General features: G+C 45.8%; 1 protein-coding gene across 1 annotated transcript; it reads left to right on the plus strand.

Moving 5' to 3' along the window:
- Positions 1 to 260: 260 nt before the first annotated feature.
- LOC139275585 (maestro heat-like repeat-containing protein family member 1) lies at positions 261 to 9362 on the plus strand. Its single transcript, XM_070892756.1, has 2 exons — positions 261 to 4583; positions 9285 to 9362. Exons 1-2 carry the CDS (start codon positions 261 to 263, stop codon positions 9360 to 9362), a joined length of 4401 nt encoding a protein of 1466 aa, XP_070748857.1.
- The last annotated feature ends 785 nt before the right edge of the window (positions 9363 to 10147 follow it).

Consider the following 10147-nt stretch of genomic DNA (forward strand, 5'->3'; position numbering starts at 1 on the left):
CTATAGTGATATTACAAATTGCAGAGAAACCAACCGAGACCCCAGAAATGTCACAGCAACCAACTGGAAGAATTGGCACTTTCTTGATGGCTCTGTTAAAGAGACTGGTCGATAATGATGACAATACTCAACGAGAAATAGCCCAGACTATATATAGACTGGGACATCATTGGCCAGAATATGTCCTCCTCACTTGCCGTCACTACCTCTGGGACCGTGTCTGGCTCCGGGATGAAGAAAGCACAATCATTCTGAACACTATGGTGATGATCGTCCAAGACAATCTCAGCTTCATTCAACACCATGTGGCTGACTCTCTCATCGTTATGGCTTACCTCAGAGCGACCACGTTGATCAAGGCACACAAGCAAAGCCAGGAAGCTGCATGTAACCTCCTGGTTGCCATTGGCTTAGGATTTACACAAGAAGTGCTGGCGGTTACCTTGGAAGATATGAAGAAAGGGTATCCATCCCATGTTTATATGATCAAAACATTGATAAGGCTGTCATCAGCCCATGTCCATGGGATGGTACCTTTAATCAAGCCCATCCTAGAGGTTATAATGCCAGTGCTGATGGATGTCACATTTGACTACCATAAATCAGTGTTTGCCGCAGCACTGGGTGCTTTCAGCAAGAACATTCTACTCTACATGGATGATGTAGAGAAGCGGCCACAGACAACAGTGACTAAAGAATCCTTCGCCAATGTGATGGACATTTCCTACGATTTGCTTTTCAATAAGTGGCTTGAGAAGACGGAGTCACCTTTAAACATCATAATAGTGGAAGCTCTGGGTTACTGCACCACCTTGATGCCTAAAGACAGCCTTGAGGTAGAACTGCCGAGATTAATTCCTGGAATCCTGCTTCTCTACAAATTTCAGTCCGAACACCTTGTTATCACCCGTAGTCTGTGTCAGATTGTAGCTACTGCTGTCAATATGGGGAGCAAAAGTCTGGGAACACAGATAGAGGATCTACTTAACAACTTGCACAAACAGTTTTGTGTTCCAGTGGATTATGATAACCGGCTCGCTGCTGAGAATCACAATCAGATCCTTGGCTGCTACACTGTTCTGGCCCAAGATCATGCCGACTCAATCATCGAATTCTTTCTCCGCCAGTTGGAAACCAAGAATCCACAGACTAGACTGGGAGCACTAAGTGTCCTCAAGCAACTTATCAGGGCTGTCCCTTCACAGCTGGAAAGGAGGAAGGTCCAAATTGTGGCTGGGTTGAAACTGGTGCTTCTAGACAACAACAACAATGTCAAGAAGCTGATTGTGGAGACAATTGGTGCCATGGCCCTCGAAGGTTACCTAGATCTAGAGGGAGGAAGAATAATGGTGGAGTTTGTCATGAAACAATATGTTCTCTGCACCGACTCATGTAACCAAATCCCATTGGATATTGATGAAGATCAGGTTACCCATGAAGATTTGAGTCGAATATGTGAAGTGATGATGTTCACTCTGACAGTTCTGGAGAGTATGGAGGATGTACTCTGGCCATTCCTACTGCACATTACCTTGGCTCAATACACTAAAGGACTAACAATGGTCTCTCCGTGTTTAACACAACTTGCGAAGAAGAAGCTGCAAGCCGGAGATGAGAAATATTTCCTCATTTATAAACAACGTACAAATTTCCCCAATCCTCAGGCACTGCTGACCCAGCTTCTGGTTATAGCGGGTTGTCCCTGTGAGGGAGAAGGCCGGGGTGCTGCTGCACTGAGGCTGCTACAGGCCATGAGCCTGAATATTCATGCAGCAATAGTGCAGAGGTGGGAGGAGGAAATTCCATTGTTAGTTAATAACTTGGTGGAGACTTCAGAGAAACCCCTGCCCCAGCAAGAATGGGAGGAGAGACTCATCCTGCTGTTGTCCAAAACTCTGGAAACAATTCATGACGAGCAGTGGACATGCCAGTTGATTGATGAAATAACCCAACAGATCTCAATCTCCCACAGTTATCCACAACAGAAGGGGTTTCTTTACAAATGCCTTGGGATGGTGCTACATCACTCAGGTAGCACAGATATAAAGAGGCAGATTGGACAAATGCTGCAGAGTGCTCAGCACAGGGAGGCCGTTGAGAGAGAGGGTGTGGCTGTTGGAATTGGTTTCTGCTCTATCATCAACTTTGAAGCCACCTTCAGCAGCCTCATGGATTATAACTTAAACCTCCTGAAGAAGTCCAGAAGTTCCCTCCATGTTGATAAGGATCAGTCTGATCTTGAGGTGGACAATGCTCAGAGCACACTGGTCCTTTGCTCTGGGTATCTGGCAATCAATGCTCCACCGGACCTTTTATTATCACAAACAGAGAACCACATTCTGCCACTTTTAAATGACCAATTCAGCCAGCTTGGACAGAGGTTAAAGGAAGAATCCCAGGACTTGACTCTGACCTTGAGCCTTATAAAGAGCGTGACCCTGATAGCCAGAGCAGTGCAGTGCAGTAGTCGGACATTCCCCTCGAGTTTCAGCAGGAAAAGTGAGCTACTGAAGTACATGCAACAACTTATCGAGGCTGAGCCAACAGAGCTGCTGCAGACTCCTATTCGGCCGTTGGCAATGAATGCCTGCCTGTACCTTGTCCAACTGAACCCACAGCTAAATGAAGCTGATCAATGCCAGTTAATTAAAAGCTGTTTGAGGAGTATTTTCAGTTTAGTTCCTGTGGACCCCAACCAGGACCAGAATGGGACACCTCTTCACCCAGGAGGAAGAGATCTTTACACTGATAGTGTGGCCGCTCTCTACTGTCTCCTGAAACAACTTTTGCTACAGAACCTGTCCCCTGAGGGTCTCCAGACGATATACAAATATGTGGAGATGTGGATAATATCATCGCGGGATTATGAAAGAGAGCGAGCAGTAGACATGACCTCGAAGCTGCTGACATTCTACTGGCAGGAGCTTGATGCTGAAAATATAATGGCACCGATTGACTTGGGGGCTGTAGTTGGTCAGCTGCTGCCACGATGTGTTGACCCATTGCTTACCATACGGCAGAGGGCCATGGACTGTTTGTACATCCTACTAAAGATCCAGGCATGTTCTGAAGGTGTGAATCCAGATGAGCAATATGAGCAGGAAGGGATTCTGAAAAGAATTGGCCAACAATTGGTGAGCACAGACACCACAGTCCTCTTTAAAGGATGCACTGAGCTCGCACAACTCATTTCCCAGCACTTGCCCCGGGACCAGCTGGCCAACCTGCTCTTTATGCTCTTCAAAGGGCTGGTTGACCACCAACCCAGCTCTTCCAATGCAGCTGCTGTTACACTGAAAGCTGTGGTAAAGCGACGTGGCCCTGAGCTGGAGGATCAACTCTCAGAGATCCTCGAGGCACTGCACCTTCAAATGGCAGCAATCACACAGCAGGAAGTGACACTGACAGTTCTACAAACCTTCACTCTGCTCACTTCCCAGCACCTGCCAGCCGTTGTGCGTTGTCTCCTCAGGTTCCCTGTGGGCGAGTGCACCAGCGCCATCTGGAGGTCAGTAGCAAAGAAGACCCAATTGGCTGCCACTTCATTGAAACAACTGATGCAATACCTGAACAGATCGGTGGCATTTAGTGAAAGGAGCCATTCAGTGACAGAAACCGAGAGCCCTGATCCTCTGGCTGTTATTTGCGCGGTGTACGAGATGGTCTCAGAGCCGGAGTCTGCAGAGGCTGTAAACACCTTGTATTCTGACTTATTCACTGCTCTGTTAACACATCTCGGTTCCTCCATCTATGTGAATGTGCCTTCTGACTTTATTCCTTGCTGCGAATTGGAGCAGTCAGAAAACCCATCGACAACAGCAGTGTGCAGAAGCCGAGAGCTTTGCCTGTCCACAGTAAAGACTCTCAGGGCCGTGCTGAATCGAGCACACAATGAAGTGGTGGTAGATTTTATCCAGGAGAAGGGAGGCTGGGATTTGATGTTGGACCCACACACCCACCACAAGGGGATTGCTCTGCTCGCTAGAGCGATGAGCTTGTTCAATGAGCACCAGCTGGTTGGGATTGTGGTGGATCTAGCACCTGTCCTCTCAACTACACAGGTGGGCCAGAAAGCCACTGTGGCTGCCTTCTTTGCTGAACTTTTAAAATGTACGTCCACCTCCCACATGTTATTCACTAACACCCTGGTGGATAGCTTGCTCAATGGTCTACTGGATTCGACTCTGGCTGTCAGGTTGCTCTGTATTAGGGGGCTGGGGAATATTCCAATTGGAGTACCTGGACTGATGGAGAGACACGCTTCAGACCTGTTGGCTGCAATGAGTAACATACTGCAGAGCAAGGATTACCATGAAGAGGAATTCATGACTGAAGTGACATCAACTCTCTCAAAGATCTTGGACCAGCTCAGTGTCAATGCTATCGGACCATTTTGTATTGAAATAGCAAAAGGAATTCGATCTTTCTTTGAGTTCAAATCCACTCAGGTTCGTGCTGCCGCATTTACCGTGTTTGGCACTTTGGCCAAATGTGGACACGGACATTCAAGGACTTCCTTTATGGAACAGATCCACCTGAACCTGGTCAGTTTGTTGCTACACCTGAACGAAAAGAGTGAGGAGGTACAAAGGGCCTGTCTTTTAACATTGTGCTCGATCGCCCCATATATCGGCTCACAGAGGGTTTGTGCAATAATCCAGGAGCATTCGCGGGAAGGCAGCCTGAAGTATGAGGAATTTTTGAAAGTACTTTCCTTACAACTCATCAAAGATTTCCCCAGCAGGATCAACTCATATATAATATGCTGCAGCTCCTTCCTACACATGGGGCCTCGTCTCGGAGGGGATGCGGTCTTCTTAAGAGTCGTCCTTTGTCAAATTCCACAGGAGCCGGCCCGGAGGAGGACATGGATTCAGAAACTCTGCTGTTTAAGGATACAGCGTGGACAATCCAACTCAACTCGACAGACTCACCGATCCTTCTCCACCTGTTTCAGATTGTGCTGAGTGTTTCTTGTTGTAAATATGTTTATTCTTCATTTGTAAATATGTTTATTCTTCATTTGTAAATATGTTTATTCTTCATTTGATCTCATTTATTAGCAAATAAATAGCAATCCTGTTATGACCAATGGAGTGATTCAATGCTGGACGTGTGACCGGGCAGTACCTCCAGCATCAGCTCCCATTGCACTGCATTCATTCTCATTTGTTTATTGAGGTCGGGCTCCCATTAAGAGGTGTTAAGAACATAAGAAATAGGAGCAGGAGTAGGCCATGCAGCCCCTCTTGAGCCTGCTCCACCATTCAATAAGATCATGGCTGATCTGATCATGGACTCAGCTCCACTTCCCTGCCCGCTCCCCATAATCCCTTATCCCCTTATCGTTGAAGAAACTGTCTATTTCTGTCTTAAATTTATTCAATGTCTCAACTTCCACAACTCTGAGGCAGCAAATTCCACAGATTTACAACCCTCAGAGAGAAGAAATTTCTCATCTCAGTATTAAATGAGCGACCCCTTATTCTAAGATTGTGCCCCCTAGTTCTAGTCTCCCCTATGAGTGGAAACATTCTCTCTGCATCCACTTTGTCAAGCCCCCTCATAATCTTATATGTTTCGATAAGATCACCTCTCATTCTTCTGAATTTCAATGAGTAGAGGCTCAACCTACTCAACCTTTCCTCATAAGTCATACCCCTCATCCCCGGAATCAACCTAGTAAATCTCTGAACTGCCTCCAAAGCAAATAAATCCTTTCGTAAATATGGAAACCAAAACTGCACGCAGTATTCCAGGTGTGGCCTCATTAATAACCTGTATTAAGTACCCCCAGGTCCCGCTGTACTGCAGCACTTTGCAATTTTTCTCCATTTAAATAATAACTTGCTCTTTGATTTTTTTCTGCGAAAGTGCATGACCTCACACTTTCCAACATTATACTCCATCTGCCAAATTTTTGCCCACTCACTTAGCCTGTCTATGTCCTTTTGCAGATTTTTTGTGTCCTCCTCACACATTGCTTTTCCTCCCTTCTTTGTATCGTCAGCAAACTTGGCTACATTACACTCAGTCCCTTCTTCCAAGTAGTTAATATAAATTGTAAATAGTTGGAGTCCCAGTACTGATTCCTGCGGCACCCCACTAGTTACTGATTGCCAACCGGAGAATGAACCATTTATCCCGACTCGCTGTTTTCTGTTACTTAGCCTATCCTCTATCCATGCTAATATATTACCCCAATCCCATGAACTTTTATCTTGCGCAGTAACCTTTTATTTGGCACCTTGTCAAATGCCTCTGAAAGTCCAAATACACCACATGCACTGGTACCCCTTTATCCACCCTGTTCGTTATATCCTCAAAGAATTCCAGCAAATTTGTCAAACATGACTTCCCCTTCATAAATCCTGCTGACTCTGCCTGACCGAATTTTGCTTTTCCAAATGTCCTGCTACTGCTTCTTTAATAATAGACTCCAACATTTTCCCAACCACAGATGTTAGGCTAACTGGTCTATAGTTTTTTAATAGGGGCGTTACATTTGCAGTTTTCCAATCTGCTGGGACCTCCCCAGAATCCAGGGAATTTTGGTAAATTACAAGCAATGCATCCACAATCCCTGCTGCTACTTCTCTTAAGACCCTAAGATGCAAGCCATCAGGTCCAGGGGATGTATCTGCCTTTAGTCCCATTATCTTACTGAGTAGCACCTCCTTAGTGATTGTGATTGTGTTAAGTTCCTCCTCCGCTATAGCCCCTTGACTATCCACTGTTGGAATATTGTTAGTGTCCTCTACCGTAAAGACTGATACAAAATATTTGTTCAGAGTTTCTGCCATCTCCATGTTCCCCATTACTAATTCCCTGGTCTCGCCCTCGAAGGGACCAACATTTATTTTAGCCACTCTTTTCCTTTTTATATACCTATAGAAACTCTTGCTATCTGTTTTTATATTTTGTGCTACTTTACTTTCACAGTCTATCTTCCCTTTCTTATTAATTTTTTTAGCCATTCTTTGCTGGCTTTTAAAAACTTCCCAATCTTCTGTCCTCCCACTAGTTTTGGCCACTTTGTATGCCCTTGTTTTTAATTGGATACCGTCCTTTATTTCTTTAGTTAGCCATGGATGGCTATCTTTTCTCTTACACCCTTTCCTCCTCACTGGAATATATTTTTCTTGAGAGTTGTGAAATATCTCCTTAAATGTACACCACTGTTCATCAACCGTCCTACACTTTAATCTATTTTCCCAGTCCACTTTAGCCAACTCTGCCCTCATACCTTCATAGTCTCCTTTATTTAAGCTTACCACCCTGGTTCGAGATCCAACTTTCTCACCCTCCATCTGAATTTGAAATTCAATCATGCTATGATCACTTATTCCAAGGGGATCCTTTACTAGGCTATTGTTTATTAATCCTGACTCATTACACAGGACCAGATCGAAGATAGCCTGCCCCCTGATTGATTCAGCTACATACTGCTCAAGGAACCCGTCCCTTATGCACTCCTCCTCAAGGCTAGCCTGACCAATTTGATGTGTCCAATTACTATGGAGGTTAAAATCACCCATGATTATTGCTATTCCCTTTTTACAAGCCCCCACTATTTCCTGGTTTATTCTCCGACCAACAGCATTGCTTCTGTTTGGGGGCCTATAGACTACACCCACCAGTGATTTTTTCCCCCCCTTATTCCTTATCTCCACCCAAACTGCTTTAACATCCTGATCATTTGAGCCAATATCATTTCTCACTAATGCAGTGATTCCATCCTTTATCTATAGAGCTTTCTGTCTGTCCTTCCGGATTGTCAAATACCCCTGAATATTTAATTCCCAGTCCTGGTCACCTTGCAACCATGTCTCTGTAATGGCTATCAGATCATACCTATTTGTCTCAATTTGTGCCATCAACTCATCAATTTTGTTACAAATGCTACGTGCATTTAGACAAAGTGCCTTTAAATTTGTTTTTTTACCCTTTTTTCCTGCTTGTTTCCTCTCTCCTTCAAACTCACTTTCTTTGTTTTTGCTTTCTAATTCCAGCTTTACTCCCCTCCCTATTGAATCTATTTTCAGGTTCCCATCCCCCTACCAAGCTAGTTTAAACCCTCCCCAACAGCACCAGTGATGCCCCCCCCCCCCCCGGCCCCGCAAGGATATTGGTCTCAGCTCTGTTGAGGTGCAACCCGTCCGGCTTGTACAGGTACCACCACCCCCAGAAGTGGTCCCAATGCCTCAGGAAACTAAAGCCCTCCCAACCTGCACCATCTTTCCAGCCACGCATTCATCTGCTCTATCCTTCTATTTCTGTGCTCACTAGCTGATGGCCCTGGGAGTAATCTGTAGATTACTACCTTTGAGGTCCTCTCTCCTAGCTCCCTATACTCTGCCTGCAGGACCTCATCTCTCTTCCTACCTATGGCATTGGTACCGATGTGGACCACGACCTCTGGCTGTTCACCTTCTCCCCCCAGAATGCCCTGCAGCCGCTCAGTGACATCCTTGATCCTGGCACCAGGGAGGCAACATACCATCCTAGAGTCACATCTGCGGCCGCAGAAACGCTTGTCTGGTCCCCTGACTATGGAATCCCCTACCACTATAGCTCTTCCATTCTTTTTCCTCCCCCCCACCCTCCCATGCAGCTGAGCCACCCGTGGTGCCATGGACTTGGCCCTGGCTGCACTCCCTCAAGCCACCATCGCTCCCACTGGATACCGGTTGGAGAGCGAGATGGACTCGGGACTGCTGCGCTACCTGCCTAGTCCTCCTCTTCTGTCCAGGGGTCACCCAAACCCTATCTGCCTGCATACTCTTAAGCTGCGGGGTGACCGCCTCTAGAAACGTGCTATACACGTAGCTCTCAGTCTCGCGGATGCACCGCAGTGGCTCCAGCCGCCGCTCAAGCTCCAAAACACAAAGCTCGAGTTGCTATAGCTGGAAACATCTCCTGCACACGTGGTTGCCCCGGCTGCGTGAAGTGTCCGGGATTCCCCACATGCCATAGGATGTGCAATCCACGGGACTGAGTTGCCCTGCCATCCCTCTAGTTACACTCGCAACTATCAAGTAGAACTAAACTCTAAACCTTAGCAAAACACACCCAGCCGCTACTCAGCAAACAGCCGATTTAATTAACTGGTTCTCCTTAGATAATAAAGATCACATATATTTACTTGCAGTTCCTACTTACAACAATGCCAAAGGTTTCCTACAGAAAATAAAAATACTCACCAATCTACCAGCCAATTTACTTACCTGCTTGATTGTGACGTCACACTTCAATTTTGATTTTTTTACTTTTTGTCCCTGCAGCAGCTGGCTCCTCCCGACTCTCCACGCCCTTTTATCTGGGCCTTGATCCTCTCGCTCCTTGAGGAAGGGAAACAATAATTGTAATCTGCTGCTGCATTTAATGAGCTGCAGCAACATAAAATAGTAGCCCCCAGAATTGAAAAAGGGTCCTTGTTGATGCAATGGATTGGAATAAGTTCATCACAGATAATTAATTACTGGTGAGTTAACCAGTAATGCACTGGAGGTGCTGCCAGATCATTCACACCCCTTTTCTTCACTTCCAATATCACCTTCCCTCATAACCTTCCATGACTGGATGTATTTCAAGTCTCCCATAATTTGTACCATTAATCTCAGCCCATTAGTAGCTTGCTTGCTGCCGGCTACATGTGAGAAATTGACATGGCAGCCAACTACCCATCAGACTAGTTTACTTTCTTGTACCAGAAAGTGGCTCTGAATGGCCCACCCTCCCTACCCATAACTGCTTCACCTTTAGGCTACAAATCCATGCTAGCAAAGATCACCCTTAATCCTCTACGTTCAAGGGAATGCAAGCCTAGTCTCATAGAATCATAGGAAATTATTGCACAGAAGGAGGTCATTCGGTCGATTGCGTATGTGCCGGTCGAAAAAGAGCTATCCATCCTAATTCCACTCTCCAGTTCTTGGTCAGTAGGCCTGTAGGTTATGGCACTTCAAGTACATATCCAAGAACTTGCGTTGAGGGATTCTGCCTCTACCACCCTCTCAGACAGTGATTTCCAGATCCCCGCAACTCTTTGCTTGAAAACAGTTCTCCTCAACTCCTTTCAATCTATGCCTCTTGGTTATTGACCTCTCTGCTAAGGGAAATAGATACTTTCTATCCACTCTATCTA

Source organism: Pristiophorus japonicus, chromosome 11 (assembly GCF_044704955.1).
Source record: "Pristiophorus japonicus isolate sPriJap1 chromosome 11, sPriJap1.hap1, whole genome shotgun sequence".
NCBI lineage: Eukaryota > Metazoa > Chordata > Chondrichthyes > Pristiophoridae > Pristiophorus > Pristiophorus japonicus.

What these genes read in the sequence shown, in the direction of transcription:
- LOC139275585 (XM_070892756.1), top strand. Translation starts at nt 261, where the DNA reads ATGGTGATGATCGTCCAAGACAATCTCAGCTTCATTCAACACCATGTG. An exon ending in TGAACGAAAAGAGTGAGGAG is followed by an intron (nt 4,584 to 9,284) that starts GTACAAAGGGCC and finishes TTGTCCCTGCAG; the next exon opens with CAGCTGGCTCCTCCCGACTC.